The 16,721-nt window shown below is 36.8% G+C and overlaps 3 protein-coding genes across 4 annotated transcripts; 1 reads left to right on the top strand and 2 right to left on the bottom strand.

The window, feature by feature from the left end:
* The first annotated feature begins 1,695 nt into the window (after positions 1-1,695).
* dnajc25 (DnaJ (Hsp40) homolog, subfamily C, member 25) lies at positions 1,696-5,031 on the top strand. The gene is made up of 4 exons (XM_065284060.1): positions 1,696-2,031; positions 3,147-3,299; positions 3,473-3,943; positions 4,172-5,031. The coding sequence occupies exons 1-4, from the start codon at positions 1,738-1,740 to the stop codon at positions 4,292-4,294; spliced, it is 1,041 nt and encodes a 346-aa protein (XP_065140132.1). The 5' UTR covers positions 1,696-1,737; the 3' UTR covers positions 4,295-5,031.
* Positions 5,032-5,987: 956 nt separating this feature from the next.
* On the bottom strand, positions 5,988-11,030 carry dguok (deoxyguanosine kinase). 2 transcript variants are annotated; one of them, XM_065284061.1, is made up of 7 exons: positions 10,730-11,030; positions 9,101-9,207; positions 8,714-8,889; positions 8,438-8,585; positions 7,413-7,528; positions 7,095-7,194; positions 5,988-6,381 (listed from the first exon to the last, which is right to left on the bottom strand). In XM_065284061.1, the coding sequence occupies exons 1-7, from the start codon at positions 10,845-10,847 to the stop codon at positions 6,355-6,357; spliced, it is 792 nt and encodes a 263-aa protein (XP_065140133.1). In that variant the 5' UTR covers positions 10,848-11,030; the 3' UTR covers positions 5,988-6,354. The 2 variants fall into 2 exon arrangements, with proteins under 2 accessions (XP_065140133.1, XP_065140134.1); XM_065284062.2 differs by lacking the exon at positions 10,730-11,030 and adding an exon at positions 9,323-9,418.
* Positions 11,031-11,361: 331 nt separating this feature from the next.
* mob1a (MOB kinase activator 1A) lies at positions 11,362-16,638 on the bottom strand. Its single transcript, XM_065284063.2, has 6 exons — positions 16,290-16,638; positions 15,605-15,771; positions 15,437-15,530; positions 12,484-12,617; positions 12,224-12,387; positions 11,362-12,152 (listed from the first exon to the last, which is right to left on the bottom strand). Exons 1-6 carry the CDS (start codon positions 16,301-16,303, stop codon positions 12,075-12,077), a joined length of 651 nt encoding a protein of 216 aa, XP_065140135.1. The 5' UTR covers positions 16,304-16,638; the 3' UTR covers positions 11,362-12,074.
* Positions 16,639-16,721: the final 83 nt, after the last annotated feature.

Below are 16,721 nucleotides of genomic sequence, written 5' to 3' on the forward strand. Positions count from 1 at the left end.
CAACCATATTCTTTGCATGCCTAAAATAAATATATTACAGTCTAAGCAAAAACAAGCAGTCCAGAGCAGTGGTTCTCAAACTTTTCTGGCATGCGGCCCCCCTTTGTGCCATTTGTGGCCCCCAAAGAATGTTTGGTGTCATAAATTATTCTAAAACATACTATTTGAATTAAACAAAACATATTAAATTATACAATGTAGTGCTGTTGGCTAATAGCCTTATTTTCTTAGGTACAGTTACACAGAATTTATGATACATTCATGTATTTTATAAAATGTCATTAAACTGGGACCGCCAGGCACAATCTTGCGACCCCTTGGCCCCTAGTTTGACAACCACTGGTCTGGAGGTAATGAGGCAGACATGATTTATATCAGTATATTTGACTCCAAAGTATTTCTTTCTGTAGACATAAACTCAATGTCCTAGGTTTCCTACTTTTACTGACTTTTCATAACTTCATCATGGAAGGTCACCTAAATGTACTGTGAGTCAACTTGGATATTAGTTTGCTAATATACTTTGCAATGTAACTATGGTCTGTATCATCGTCTGTAGTGATGACGTTTGCCAGTAGTAAATTTGTTGGTAAAATTTGAGTAAAGGACACAAAGCTATTTACAGATGACACTAACCTGTACCTTAACCTAAACACGTCACTAATGTTGATAAATTTCGCTGCTGCTGCTGCTGCTTTTTCTTCTTCATCATCTTTCCCTCCACCTGACGCGTCTTCTCCTCGCTATGCATCTAGCGTTTCCACTGTCGCGTTGCGCACACGCTCAAGGTGGATTGTGGGATTGAAAGCTGCGCGAAAGTGATGTGTATGTAAAGGTTTATGATCAAATCTAATTCGTAAATGGTCACTTGGGTATAGTGGGCAGACAATAATATAGGGTTAAAATTAATATATAGACAACATCGGTGCTAAATGTTTTTTTTTTTTAAATAAACAAAAATTAATAAATGTGTATGAGAGTATTTTACTTACCGTTCTAAACACACACACACACAAAAAAACTCATTTCAAAATTCTGAAGAACACCGACTAAATTTACATAAAAAACAAAAACAGGGAAAATGCAAGATTAGTTAATATTTAGGGGAAATTAAAAAAGTATTAATAATATGAATGTTTAACAATATTTAAGAATTTATTAAAACAGACACACTAATGAGAAATAAAAAAATAAAACATTTTAGGGAATTGTTTGTAAAATATAATATGAGCTCTGAAAAGACCCACTATTACTTCACCTAGATTGTATAATTTTATGTTTTGTTTTTCACTTTTTTCATGTCTGTGTTGATTGAAAAATTTAAATAAAATAAAATAAAAGTGCTTTAAGTTTACTGATTTTATCTGTCATTTATATAAAAGACTATATTAGACTGTACTACTTGTAAATACGACATCTCCTGCGCTCAAAATAAATTTGATATTAAGCAGATATATTAAGGAGATAAAGAATAAATAAATAAATAAATATAATATTATATAAGAGTCCACTTGAAATGGCATATAAAAGTCCTGCATTTTTTATTTTAAACATTGCAAAAAATGGCATTCATGATCAATAAATCAACAAATATAACAGCTATATCAACGAACAGAAGAGTTTCACATGTGTATTAAAAAAATATTATGATTTTATCAACTAAATCCAGCGAAAGTTCTATCAGGTTAGTCGCGTGATCATTGCGTCATCGGAGCGCGACAGCAGCAGTATGCTGACATGGCGGTGTCCGCGGTGCTGAGACGCTCTGCGTGGATTTGTGTGGGTTTTCTTCTGTGTACTCTTGTAAGTTCGGTCTCTGCGCTCATTGAAGGACTGTACTGCGGGACCCAGAGCTGCTATGAAGTGCTCGGCGTCTCTCGTGACGCCGCTAAGGCGGATATCGGACGCGCTTACCGACAGCTGGCCAGGAGATATCACCCGGACAAATATCAGCCCGGCGAGAACGAAGACACGCGAGAGTCTGCGCAGCAGAAGTTTCTCCTCATCGCCACAGCATACGAGACACTCAAGGTAACCTGTTTATGTCTACTGGTTAAATACATCTGCACTAGTAACTAAAAGGTTATAGGTCAGATCCTCTTTTACTAGTGGTGAATCATCTCAACTGTCAGTGCACTGAACCTCATTTATATATTATTGCATATGCATTATTATAAATTGCACTTTTTATTTCGTGATTATATTGTGGCCACAGTAGAGTTTTACGTTTTCTTGTTTTTTTTATGTAAGTGACACTTGCTGCATTTTAGCAGTTTAACTAGCAAATACCTAACTCTAGCCAGTAAATCAGATATCTAAATGTAAACTAGCACTACTATAATAACTACAATAATGTTTATTATGCTTTTGTGTTGCTCAATAAAAGAATCAACTAAGTTCTACTTACAATTTAAAATACATTTGTATTACTTTGTGTGCATGTCTGCTTATGACCAAGTAAAATGTTTATTTATGTTTGTATATGATATAGTTTATATACCTTTCCAAATAATTCCTATAAATTCCAATTTGGAATATTTCCAAAATTCCCCAGATTGAGTTTCTGATTAATTTGCGGAAAACTTCCCGCCCCTTTGCGACCCTAATTTTCACAGATCTTGCCTTGTTTAAGCCTAGACGTCTGATGGCTGTCGTCATACACAAATAAATAGCTTTTTATTTTCTAATAAATGCATTTAGACTTAAACTTCATAAACGATTTGTGAAGATTATTTTGATGGACAAATCGTCTAAGTATTAAAAATCCCAGCTAACTTGGCCTACAAAAATACATCATCCCTGTAACTGTTAAAGGGATACTTCACCGATTTAGCATTCAGCTTTGTATCTGTAGAAACCCGGCAGTATTACTGAATGACCATGTTTCCCTCCATCATTTCCCCCTGAGAAGACAGATATCTGCATTTTGGTTCTGCAAAAAAGTCCTCCGATGATGCAAAAATCGTCATATTACATCATCGGAGGACTTTTTTGCAGAACCAAAATGCAGAAATCTCTCCTCTCAGGGGGAAATGAGGGAGGGAAACATGGTCATTCAGTAATACTGCCGGGTTTCTACAGATACAAAGCTGAATGCTAAATCGGTGAAGTATCCCTTTAATGATGAATGAATGTGTATGTTTCAGGATGAGGAGTCGCGTAGGGACTACGATTACATGCTGGACCACCCAGAGGAATATTACAGTCACTACTACACATACTACAGGAGAAGACTTGCTCCCAAAGTTGATGTTAGGATAGTAATACTCGTAACTGTTTGTGCAATTTCACTATTTCAGGTAAGAGCTTTCATTCAACTGTGTAATATTTGTACTTTTTGCTTTTTGTTATTTAAACATTACAATGATTGCCAGGCAAACCATTAATGTATGACAGCAGGTGTATAAGGGCTTTGATTGTGGTTCATTAAATCAGAATCAATTTAAAATAAATAAATGTTTTTTTTATCTAGTATTACAGCTGGTGGAGTAGTTACACAGAAGCTATCAACTACCTGATGACCGTTCCCAAGTATCGCATCCAGGCCACCGAACTGGCCAAACAGCAGGGTCTGCTGAACAGAACCAAAGAGAAGGGAAGGAACCGGCGATCCAAAGAGGAGATCCGTGAGGAAGAGGAGCAGATCATCAGAGACATTATCAAAAACAAAATAGACATCAAAGGGGGCTATCAGAAGCCCAAAATATCTGACATCCTCTTGTGTAAAATCATCCTGTTCCCCTACTATCTGTGCATCTACGTGGCATGGTACTGTTCCTGGTTTTATCGTTTCACCCTCCGCGGGGAAGAGTACGGCGACGAGGAGAAACTTTACCTGATCCGCAGATACATGAAGATGGCCCAAGCTCAGTTCGACAGTCTGGACAGTAACCTGATAGAGACTTTTTTGGAGAAGGAGCTCTGGATCAAAGACAAGTATGAGGTCGGGGTTTGACACAGTCAGAGATTTTCTTTTATTTTGTACTGCTTGAGATGAAATCTTTTCAGGTATTATCCTATTTATGGCTAAGAAATTTTGATACAGTTTGTCAGACGAATTTGGGAATAGAATAAGGACTGCACTAATATTAGTATTTGATGTAAAGTGTCAGATCTTTGCAGTTTCGGTTTGTTAATCCTGCCACCTGTGCATTATTTGTGTGTGTGACAGGCCTACAAAGAGGAGCAGGAGGAAGAGATGAAGATGAAGATGGCCACGGACTCGAGGTGGAAACGTTACAGACGTTGGATGAAGAGCGAAGGCCCCGGTCGACTCACTTTTGCTGAAGATTGACCTCATTCGCTGTGGCAGGTGTCGCCACAGATTCACGTCCAGGAAACTGAGCTCATCTGTGCCTGAACACAAACACACTTGTTTACAATGACTAAACATGTGCATGAGATTTAAATGTGCACATGCCTTTTTACATGAAGTCACCATGGCTTTGAGAATCAATGGGAACTGGTCATGTATTAATATTAAAAATAAAACACCTCTCTTAAAACGTGCTGGCTCGTATAACCGGAGGAGTTTGACTTCAGGTAACCCAGATGTTTTTACTGTAAATGTCTTGGCATCATCAGGTCCAAAGGACGTCTCTAAATGTGCAAATTAAAATCATATGTATTTGCTCAGTTATAAGTTTCTGTGGTGCTTCAGTAAATGGTATATTGAAAGTATTTTAATGATGTCATTTTTAAACAATGTAAAGAGAGGATGCAATAATAAACCAGCAGTTCATCACTGGATTTATGTTGTGTTCAGTAAAAACACAAATGGATAAAGTTTATCATATAAAACCTGCCTTCTGTGAATGCATATCGTTTCACAGCAATGGATTTTCAGTTTGAATGTTTATTTCTTCTACTCCCCCGTAATGATTTCTGAAACTATTATCAAAAATAAAGTTGGTGATAAGATTGTGATAAATTGCAATTGTGAGGGTCATTTTTAATATTAGTTTATGAATGAAAGAAACTAAAATGTATTGAAAGTTAAAGTGTCAGGTGATGATTAAACTTTTCCCACAATTTAAATGTCAGAATCATTGTGCAAAACAGAAATCTTTTACCTGTCCTTAAAGTAACAGTTCACCCAAAGATAAAAATTCTTTCATTATTTACTCAATTTCTTTATTTTAATAAATGATGGTAACTACACATTTGACGGTACCTATTGACTTTCAAATTAGGAATAACAAATGCTGGGGTAGTGAATGGGTAACTTTACAGTCTTTGATGAGAATATCTTCTTTTGTGAAGAACAGAATAAACTCGTATAGATTAAGCCCATTATGGGAGTAGGGCTGTGCAATCAATTGTTTTTGATTTAAAATGTTGGATTCAAATCATTACAAAAACAAGAAAATCAAGGTCAAACATTTGTGCGATTAAAATATAAATTGCTTGCCGTGCTGTTGGACCGATGTGTTTGTAAGGCACCACTGCTTTGACAGATGCAGCCTATTGCAACACTTACTTAATAAAAAGGTTAAATAAATGCATGTTTTCAAAGTCACTGAGTAATCGTGTTAAAAATCGTGATTTCGATTATGCCCATAATCGAGCAGCCCTACATGAGAGTGAGTAAATGATGACAGAATTTTCATTTTTGGGTGAACTGTCTCTTGCAATCGGATGGGCCGGGCTGGATTTTCATACGAGTTAAAATTTGTGTTAAGTTCTCACATTTCTCTTAACAAGTCTGTGTGGGATTTAAATTTCTTATTGCACATCTGCACCCAGGTGGACACTAGCACAGCTCTAAGGTCTGTATTTAAAGAAAAGTAAATTGTGAATTATGCAGATTTGTATGCATTTTCATGTACATGTATAACTTACAGTGCAGTACACATTTTCATCAGTTTGTGTGTGAATAGTGAATAAAACATAAGAAATATCCTTAAATAAACCCATGAGAATGTAACATTTTAATTACTTGTGAACTGTTTAATTGTAGAGTACAAAAAGAAGTCAGCAAAAACGTCTTTGGAAAGTACAGTTATATATATTAATGTCATTAGTCTGATAAATATATCACATTGTAACAAACTCCTAGAGTACAGATGTGTAAATATTCTGTATGCTTCATGGGAACTGACGAATGCTTGAAAAATACATTACGTGACAAGTTGCATATAATCAGATGATAGCCGAATCTTTGAAAACAGTATTTATAGTGATGTTACAAAACTATTTTTAATAAAACCCATTCTTGTTAAAGTAAGCATTCATTGAACATGGTGGTATTTTATGCTCATCTGTGAATGCACTGCACAATGATATGGTAAAACACGTCTCTCAGTGGTGAAAATGGTCCATATGTAATAATCCAGAAATGCGTTTAGGTCCCGTTTATAATCCACTGAAAAACTCTCCGACCTAGATAAGGAAAAAATATGTTTATTACACTATAAAAAGTAAGACGTTGCATCAACTTAAAAAATACTTCAATTGGTAACACCTAAAAATGTAAGTTATTTTTCATTTAACTTAATTGTTTTGGTGTTACCAATTGAAGTATTTTTAAGTTGATCCAACTTCTACTTTTTACAGTGTAAAACTCAACATCAATCCCCAGTGTTAAAGACACAAAAATACTAAATAAAAACTCTTCTTGTGAACCAGCAATTGTCTTTATAAATTCAAAGTATTGTGTCAGTCATGTTAAAAAAAGTTTATCAGAATGAAATAAATGCTCAATTATTGGTTTTATCCTTTTACCAATTTCTAGTAATGAGGATGGTACAGTAATACTATATAATCATGACATATTTTCTGTATAAAAAAGACGTAGCGTCCGTGGCGTCACCCAAAAGGTTTCTGTAGAGGATTTTTTAAGCTTTAAGTAGCATACAGCCCATTTTGGCAGCGCGTCACCACCTGGATAACCAAAAATGGGCAAAGAGGCGGAATGTGGGTGGAGCTGAGATGCCTGGCTGCTGAAACCACGCCCACCTATCGCGACGTAAGTGACATCAGCAGCAATCCACCTGTCACTTAACTTAATTTTACAGATGGTATATTATAAACTGACTGATGGATGGATGTAAATTCCCCCCACAGAAGTGTTTTTAAGACATACAGTACCGTACCTGTGTTAGAAGCTTGGCCTGCACATTAGGATCTTTTTCAAACTCCACCCCAACATCTAAAACTAATACAGGAACCTTCTTCAGGTGCTCAAAGTGAACCCTGTATCAACAGAAAAGATCAACCAATGATGTCATCTACAATGTTTTATACAAAATTAGACATAATGAACATCTTGAGAGTGCACTTATTCCACAAGTATTTACTTTCTTAACAAATATGATTAAATAATAAACACATATGGGAAAGCACGAGTGTACACTGTACTGCAGTAATATAAACATGAAGAGGACACAACAACAACAGAAGTAAGGTCTCACTTGGTACTCTTGTTAATTAGCCAGTTTTCATGTTTTGTGTGAAGTTTCTCCAGGTAGTCGAGTTGAACTCCCTGTTCCTCTGTCCTGCCCCGTCTGCCTAATCTCTCCATACACATCTGGGGAACACAACAACACCATTCAGCTCAATCATATTCATTTAAAGTAGCGATAATGTGGCTCCCCTTGTGATGTCAGAAGGGGGTTTATTGTAAAAATTCCACCCCTTAATCTGCACTAACCACAGCACTGCAATTTGGTGCCGCGAGAGAGGGAAAATAATAATTGACAGCACAATTGAGTTTCAATTTGATCAAGCCATCATTATGGGGATCAGTGTTTGCTTTATCAGCTCATTTGCATTTTAAAGGACACACCCAAAGACAGGACATTTTTGCTCACACCTACAAAGTGGCAATTTTAATATACCATAATAAATTATCTTTATGTTTTTTTTTTACTAAACGGCACATACACACTCTGGGGACACCAAAGATTTATTTTACATTTTTAAATGTCCCTTTTAAAAACAAATCCTGATTTTTTTCTGGTTTTGCGATTTTCCCTTTTCCTCTTTTTCATGAAAACCAATATAGTTAAAAAAAAATTAATACTTATAATTTTATTTATTTAATAGAAGGGAAATAATTACCTAAATAAAGTTTTGTGAGAGTTTGAAACTTCCCCCCTACCTTTAATAATGAAGAATAGCAAACATTTTCATGGCAGTATAGGTGTTTCATAACTGACCTGTTTTATTATTAATTAGATTATATTCATCTTTACTATACTGTCATTTCACGTGGAGGCACAAGGCAAAGAAACGCAGTTAGCACCTGACCAAAAGTGCAAAGTAGCGCAGTAAAGACATATGTACATAAATAAATATTCATATAATATTGTATTGTATTAAATAATGCATTATATTTAAGCATGGCTCAAACAGCATCCAGGACCAGTTAATATAATATAATATAATATATTTCAGGACCTGACAAAACAAACAGTACATGTATAAGATGACAGACCTGTGGAGATGCTCGGAGATATATGACGCCTTCCAATTGTATTTGATGGCCAAACTGCTCAACAAGAAATGAATGCCAATCCTGATACACGGCCCACTCTGTCGAGTTTATACAGCCGAGCTCAAACATATTTAAAGCAAAGATGTACCTGAGGAAATATATCAAATATTGATTAACTTACCAATTGTAAATAACTTGTATAAAGGCACTTTTTATAATAGAACATGTAATTGTTTGAATACATCCTCAATGATAAATGCACTTCAAAAATCAAACCTGTCGCTGTAGACGGAGCGTTCATACACCTGTACTGGTCTCCCTTTGGACTCCAGTAGCCTGGCAGATGGTGGTTCCAGTTGGGTCCGCACTCGACTCATGCAGGAAAAGGTCTGGAAGGTGTAAGACCAGCGCTTTGGATCTTCATACATCATCTGTAACAGGTTACTGCTTGACTGATGATGATAAAACAAAAATTAGAAAGGGCACATGTGTGTGCAAGCATGACATAAAACGTCATGTTAATATTGGCCCTGAAAGTATTTGAATGATGGATGGATAGAGGTAAATCATTTCTATCACATGTTAAAAAATGCACGTTCTTGCATTAACTATCAACACACATACATGGTTATGCAAGTCACAGTTCCAGATATCTTGTCTGACCTGAGTCATGTGGTTCACATTTTGCCATTTGCTGACGGGTTCTGCTATCACTTCCCAATCCTGTCCTGCATTCTGTAATAGTCTTGCAAATGTTGACTTCCCCACCGCTTGAGTTCACAAAGAGAGACAATTATTACTATTAAACATAAGACTAACTCTTAATAACACAAACATGAACCTCTATATTTATTTAAAGATGTTACGTTTAAAGGGTTAGCTCACCCCAAAATGACAATTTCATCATAAATGTGTCGTTCTAAACCACCAAGATTGTCTTCAGAACACATTTTTAGATATTTTTGACCAAAACTGCATGTCTGTCATTCTTTTCTGGGAAAAGAATTCTGAATCAAACTAACTTTATTTTCGAGGGCGCACAATGCGAAGCTCGTTACAACATGCATGTAGCTATCATGTGTGTGGTTCATCTTGTCAAAATAAGTGCCTGCTGCAGACGCGTCTAAAGGGTTTATGATAAAAGTGACGCTTGCGTTTGCCAGATACTCGCATAATCTCATGTGTTATCAGAGTTTAGTGTTAAGTAAGTTTTAACGCATGTGCAGCAGGCACTTATTTTGACAAGACACCTGATGCACATGGTTTACATGATTCAACGAACACATATTTTAAAATGACGAGCAACACACAACACTCCGAACACTTATTTTGAATTCGCGCCCCTCGGAAGAAAACTCACCAGCTGCCACTGCTAAAGACAATCAAAAGACTTGGTTGTTTAGAATGACACAGGGGTGATTTATGATGAAAAAAAATCTATTTTGGGGTGAACTAACCCTTTAAATGTATGTAAATGTGGGGCACGTGGCAATAATTCATCCTACAGGCAAGAGCAAGTAAAAATTTCTTTATTTTTGCCTAGAATTAAGGCTGTCAAAATTTTAATCGCGATTAATAGCATACTATTAATACAAAATAAAAGTTTGTTTTTGCGTAATATATTTGTGTGAAATACTTTCGTATATATAAATATACACACATGCATGTATGTATTTAAGAAACATTTACATGTATGTATATATATATTTATTTATTTAGATTTCAATAAAATAAAAATATACATAGATTTTTTTCTTAAATGTATGTGTGCGTGTATTTATATATACATAATTATTACACACAATACACACACAAATATATTATGCCAACACACACTTTTATTTTGTATGTAGTTAATCTCTTGACATCCCTACAATGATTTAATGCTTATTATTTTAGCAATGTTAGATGATTTTTATGGTGGTATAAGTGACAAAAGCACCAAACTGACACGGACCGCACCTGATAAATGCTTACAAATAAAACATTGCTCATAATTAGTTCTGTAAAGTCTGTCGTGATACGTGGGGGGCGTGGTCTGACATGTTTAGTTTCACGCGTAGGCTGCGGCACTCATGAATATGCTAATTAACCCCGACCAGAGCAACTTCCAGTCTTATATCATTTAATTTATTTTTTATAGCTGTTTTTATTATTTTGCATTGTTGTAAAGCAGCTTTACACAAAATAGATTTTAGAAAACTGTGGTAACAAAACAGACGAAAAAAACGTATAAAATAATAGTGAAAATGAAACTGATAGAAGTTAAATACCAGTCATTGTAAAACATACCAATGTTTCCCTCTATGGAAACTCTCTTTATTCGATGACTTTGCTCCATGTGTCCATGTATCGAGCGGTAAACAGCAGAACAGGAGAAAAAGCGCCGTATCGATCTCATAATCATCATGATAAACCACACTACAGAATATTTACACCACTAACACATATAATAATGTCTTTCTTTTGTGTGTGGAATGCACTACAAATACTATTTTTATTTAAATTAACAAGCGCTAAAAAACTAACAATAGTTTGGTTTAAATCGCATTACACATTTTATTTGTGCCGAATAGGTCAGCAACGAACGTGCTTCCGGTTGAGAGACGACTTAAGTTTCAAAATAAGAGTCGTCGTTAAATGTGCTGTTGCACGTAGAAATGCCGATAAATTTAGCATTCCTATGATTGAACAATTTTTAACAATATCTTTTTCTAAGAAAGAACTTTGCCAAGTTTTTTATGTAATTTTCCACTTGATTTAATAAACCTAAATCTAATTCTTGACATGGTTTACCGACATTATTGCAACTTAAAATAAAAATCCTGACAAATGTGAGTGCTTATTACATTTCTTCAGCTATGAAAATTCAATACTTAATCTGTAAAACAGGGACAAGAGACAAAAGAAAAAAGAATCAAATGTTTTGAGTTCAGGCTAAATATCTAGTTTATTTATGAAATGTAGGCATACTGTAAATACATAATTTTGTCAAAACATAATTTACCATCATTTTATTTATTGCTGGCTCTTAAGGCAAAATGTTAAACGTTCTCACATTTGTAAGTCGCTTTGGATAAATGTAAATGTACCTATAAGATAACCGATGACTTCTTTGAAATCCTAAAACAGGTTTTGTGAATTACAATCACACAGAGACAGTAACAACATAAAATACAAGCATTTCTCTTAAAATTTGAATGAAACAAATAAAAAAACATAAAACAAAATAAAATGCAATATTGTAAAAACAGTCCCCATATAGGTTTTATCCTCTCAACACTACAAAAATGTGAATACATGTTTGAATAAAAATGCTGGTTTTAGTTTCACTTAAAAAAAAACTAAATTCTAATACTGGGTTTCTTATCCCAGTACATCCATAGAGCTAAAAAGGCTTACAGTGTAATACTGAAAGAAATCGAAACCAAGTAAAAATACTTTTTACACATACAGCAAGTTTTCAGGACGACCCTTCAAGAAGCACAGCTGCGATGTTGGAACGACAATCAGTGTGCACAAACAGCAATGCAGATTTGAAAGAACGGACAGGTGACAAAATGAAGGAAAGGGCCTTCAGGAGTGCTCAGACTGCAGAAAGAGTGATTGATGATGATGATGATGATAGTATCAGGGTCTATCTGTCCTTGCTGCCCAGTTTCTCAATAAGGTCCTGCAGAGGTGCCAGCTCTCTGCGATCAATGAGATTGAACTCCTAAAAAGAGTCATAGATGTAAGAAAACTATCATCTTATGTGCCGAGGTCTGAAATGGTCTACGTCCTTACCTGCACGAAGAAGATGAAATGCTTGAAGGAGGTGTTCAGATGGGCTTCCTCCTGAAGTTGCATGACCGAGTCAAAATGCTGGTGGTAAATGTGAGCGTACACCCTGAAGAGACGTTTCAGGATAGTCTTAGCCACTGACATGAAGTTCTTTGGGAAAGGAACACCTGGAAAGAGAAGCATCTTATATAAGGTATGGCACTAGAAAAATGTAAAGGATCTTTAAAAGACTGAGCATGTGTGATTAAGTTACTCAAACCAACCAATCTTAGATGGAAACAGGGTTTCATCATCCAACTGATCCTGAACCCAGGTCATCAGGTAGTCAATGTACTTGGGCGCAGAACACTTGATGGGTTTTTTGATGTTGGTGCCATCTGCCCAGTGATATTCATACCTATATAGATGTATAGAGGCAAGAAATAGATTATACAAAGTGACAGTATACCTACATTCAGATTATGTTTACATTTACTCTCTAAAAATCCTAACTAAAAGTTGGTTGTTAATAAAGTAACTTTAAAAAGTCAAAACTGTGTGAGCCTGTTGCACAAAGCGAGTTGTTCAGCAATTTTCGAGTTGCCAAACCTGACATACAACCTGGGTAAATTTGAGATAATCTGTCTCATGACGCTGGTTTAACTCCGGTTTAAACCAGAAATCTCTGATTACTCCTCTTGCTCGTGCACATCAGAGGCTGACGTTTGAGGCGGTGATGAAGTCGAGTCCAACTCAAGCCTGAGTCAAGACCAGAGATCAAGGGTCAAGTCCGAGTCAAGACCAAGACCAGGGACAAAGTCTCAAGTATGAGTCAAGACGATGACCAAAGATTAAGTGTCAAGTTAGAGTCAAGACCAGAGATCAGGTGTCGTGTCCAAGTAAAGACCAGGGATCAAGTATCGAGTCAGAGGCAAGACCAGAGATCAGGTGTTGTGTCCAAGTAAAGACCAGGGATCAAGTATCGAGTCAGAGTCGAGACGAAGGCCAGAGATCAAGTGTCGAGCCAGAGTCAAGACCAGAGATCAAGTGTGGAGTCAGAGTCAAGACCAAGACCAGAGATCAAGTGTCGAGTCAGAGTCAACACCAAGACCAGAGATCAAGGGTCGAGTTAGAGTCAACACCAAGACTAGGGACAAAATCTCGAGACAGAGTAAAGACCAGAGATCAGGTGTTGTGTCCGAGTACAGACCAGGAATCAAGTATCGAGTCAGAGTCAAGACCAGGGATCAAGTGTCCAGTCAGAGTCGAGATGAAGGCCAGAGATCAAGTGTCAAGCCAGAGTCAAGACCAGAGATCAAGTGTCGAGTCACAGTCAAGACCAAGACCAGAAATCAAGGGTCGAGTCAGAGTCAAGACCAAGACCAGAGATCAAGGGTCGAGTCAGAGTCAAGACCAAGACCAGGGACACAGTCTCGAGACAGAGTCATGACCAAGACCAGAGATCAAGTGTTGTGTCCAAGTAAAGACCAAGACCAGAGATTAAGTGTTGAGTCAGAGCCAAGTCGAAGACCAGAGATCAAGTGTTGAGTCAGAGTCAAGACCAAAGATCAGTGTCGAGACCGAGTCCAGATAAAGCTGGACGTGGACTCAGTCTTGACCCGACTCGATCTCTGGTCTTGGTCTTGACTCGGGTCACTGGTGTGAACAGTCAATAGCGTTACCACGGATAAATGTAGGTGCCCATATTCCTTCATACGTGCAAATATGAGAAGTTTTAAACAATATTAACCAAACAAAACAACACTGTTTGCTTTAGAAAAAGGTGATTAAGGTTTTACAGTACATTTTCAAACTCTCATGAGGAAAAACGACACGTAAAAGATAACCAAAAAAAAAAACTTATGATTTGAAAAACCTACTTTATAATACTTAGATGTAACCTGCATTCTAAGGAGCGGTTTCCCGGACAGGGTTTAGATTAATCCAGCACTAGGCCTTAAGGCCGGGGAATACTTTTTTCCGTGTTCACGTCCAGGTCGCGTGCGCACGCGTCCGCGCAGCTTTTTTTATGTACACTCCCCACGGCCACACGCGGATGGCCACATTCGGTTCGTAAACGCAATACAAATTATTTCTTATTCAAATTATTACTCCATCAAGGCCACACTGATTCGCGACATTTACATAACATTAAAAAAATTTGGATAGGTGAAGAAATGTGGCCGACCCACCATTGCAAACAAAGTATAGAGCAAAAAACAATAAAAACAAAAACAGACATCAAACATTATGGTGACAAAAATGCTCCACAGGTTTCTGTTCTTCAAATAAGTGAAAATAAAAGAAAAAAACAATAATGTGTGTGTAAATGCTGACTATTGCCTTTGTGTAATTGTTTGTAGTGGAGTGTCCTGTTTCAATATTTTCTCGTCGTACGCGGACTGTCTGCACGGTCTCAAATTTTGGGCCGTGCGCGGACGGCTGCGGACCCTCCTGATGACGAAAATGACGTCATGCGAACAGGGCGTGTACGCGGACATCCCTAGTATAATTCCGGCTTTTGTTTTGTAGGAAATTTAAGTCGTTTTTACAAACAAACCTAACAAAAACAGAACTTTTGTGCACCTTGAAACAAAAAAATAGACTAGGATAAGCCCTCAGCAGCAGATTAAAATGAAATATATTCATTTATAAACAATGTTTAAATTGGTAACTGCAATGTGGTCTTTATTGTCCTTGCATGCATATTATAATAAAGCGTATGATTGTGTATATACATATTGTGTTTTTCCAACCACAAAAGGGTTAACTGTGAAATTTTCAATCACTTTGCTGACAGCCAATTGGTCCAGTTTGAGTTTGCGATTCCCAGAATTAAACCTACTCCGAACAGGTAAGCCATGTAGAGTAAGTCATCATAGCGATGAACACCAATTTAAACCAATCCACCTTCTTGAGCACACAAGAGTATTTGCTAAAACTAAACTCAAACTTACCCCAATAGGAACTGAAACTGGCTTTATGCAACATGTCACTGCTTAAACTACCATCTTAAGATCAAGCACAGCAAGTACAAATGAAACATTAAGGCCTAGTTTCACAGACAAGGCTTGCTAAATACACCTTAGAAAAAGACGTTACTGGTGTGTATCTTGAGATAAATTAATGGTACTGGCATATTTTAAGATCTGCAAGTTATTTTTATTTGAGACGGCTCAAGCATGTGTTTTAGGCCCAAGCCTCGTCTGTGAAACCGGTGGCAGGATGTTTATTTACCTGGGGCCTGCAGACATAACAGAACAGCTGACTTCTGTGCAGAATTCAGTGATTGTGCCATACAGCATATTGATCTGGTTGAAAAAGTCCACGGCTGAAAAAAGAAAATCAATGAAAATGAGCAACTTATTCTTCTGATATAAAAGCATCCCCTCCACACAAACTCACTATTGACAGCGATCCATTCGTTGAGGTCCTCTCCATCCGGTAACATCACAGCAGCCCGGAGATTTCCGCTTCCCAGCGTCGCCTCGGCATGTTTGAGGAGCTCATACTGGTGAGATCCTTCTGGGATGTTCTTCTTTGGCTTGAATGTCTTTGATGAACGACTTCCACTGAAAGATAATATCAACATATTGACTATAAGTCTACCAGAAGTTATATAGTTAAATTTGCATAAAATATTATACTTAAATATTAAGTGTTTATTTTTAATGCAGCAAAACTACATGTAGTTAAAGTGTTAAACGTCCACATGGCCATTTAATAGCTTGACTTATACACTTGATACAGTGCGTCATGACTTTGGTTATAATAAATATTCAAATATTCAAAACAAAGTTAAATCGTCCTTATTAAAGTAAAGGCTTGTTGAGGATCGAGTGCACTAGATAGGATACATGAGATGTGTTTACATTTACTGAACTCAGGAACAGACATGTCAACCGGAAATGGTGTGTTAGCTCAGTTCATCCGAACCATCAAATGATTTCTGATAGATTTAATCTTTGTGAATTCCCATTTTTATAAACGTTGCTATCAAAAACTTACTGTTAGTTAGTAACACAACTCGATTAACGATTGTGACGAGAAGTTAAGCGCAAAGAACAGTTGGCTCGGCCAAAATACTTACAATAAGAAACTCATCTCCGGTTCTTTTCTCCAAAAAGAGCTCGAAGGCGATACGAATTGTCAATCCGGGGTACAATTAACTCTGAAAGGCCGTAAACATTAATAAGAAGTGTTATCGAAGTTAGAGATTTTGCAGCCTGAAAAATAAAATTGAGGACGTAGTTGGTGCAGACTCAGGAAGTGTCTGCGATTGGCTGCCAGTGAGCGCGCGGACGACAAAATAAAACAAGCCGGAAAAATGATTGGTTGCGTGGAGACTGGGTACCATCCATACGGATTGGTTATTGTTTGGTAATTAAAACTACAATTACTATGCAGTTTTTAGTTAAAGTGTATAATAGATTAATGCTCCATCTGCCTGGCTGGCAGCCAGTAACGCATGTTGTAAACTGCGCATGCGCGATGATCGAACCAGTGGTGCTAATGTTTTAAA

This window comes from Paramisgurnus dabryanus, chromosome 5 (genome assembly GCF_030506205.2).
Source record: "Paramisgurnus dabryanus chromosome 5, PD_genome_1.1, whole genome shotgun sequence".
Lineage (NCBI taxonomy): Eukaryota > Metazoa > Chordata > Actinopteri > Cypriniformes > Cobitidae > Paramisgurnus > Paramisgurnus dabryanus.

Excerpts from the sequence above, each read along its gene's own strand:
- dnajc25 (XM_065284060.1), top strand. The coding sequence starts at position 1,738 with ATGGCGGTGTCCGCGGTGCTGAGACGCTCTGCGTGGATTTGTGTGGGT. Across the intron at positions 2,032-3,146 it reads CAGCATACGAGACACTCAAG|GATGAGGAGTCGCGTAGGGA; the intron begins GTAACCTGTTTA and ends TGTATGTTTCAG. Across the intron at positions 3,300-3,472 it reads GTGCAATTTCACTATTTCAG|TATTACAGCTGGTGGAGTAG; the intron begins GTAAGAGCTTTC and ends TTTTTTATCTAG.
- dguok (XM_065284061.1), bottom strand. The coding sequence starts at position 10,847 with ATGATGATTATGAGATCGATACGGCGCTTTTTCTCCTGTTCTGCTGTT. Across the intron at positions 8,890-9,100 it reads ATGTGAACCACATGACTCAG|TCAAGCAGTAACCTGTTACA; the intron begins GTCAGACAAGAT and ends TATCATCATCAG. Across the intron at positions 6,382-7,094 it reads AGGCCAAGCTTCTAACACAG|GTCGGAGAGTTTTTCAGTGG; the intron begins GTACGGTACTGT and ends TTCCTTATCTAG.
- mob1a (XM_065284063.2), bottom strand. Across the intron at positions 12,388-12,483 it reads CCTGTTTCCATCTAAGATTG|GTGTTCCTTTCCCAAAGAAC; the intron begins GTTGGTTTGAGT and ends TTCTCTTTCCAG. Across the intron at positions 12,153-12,223 it reads ATTTCATCTTCTTCGTGCAG|GAGTTCAATCTCATTGATCG; the intron begins GTAAGGACGTAG and ends GACTCTTTTTAG.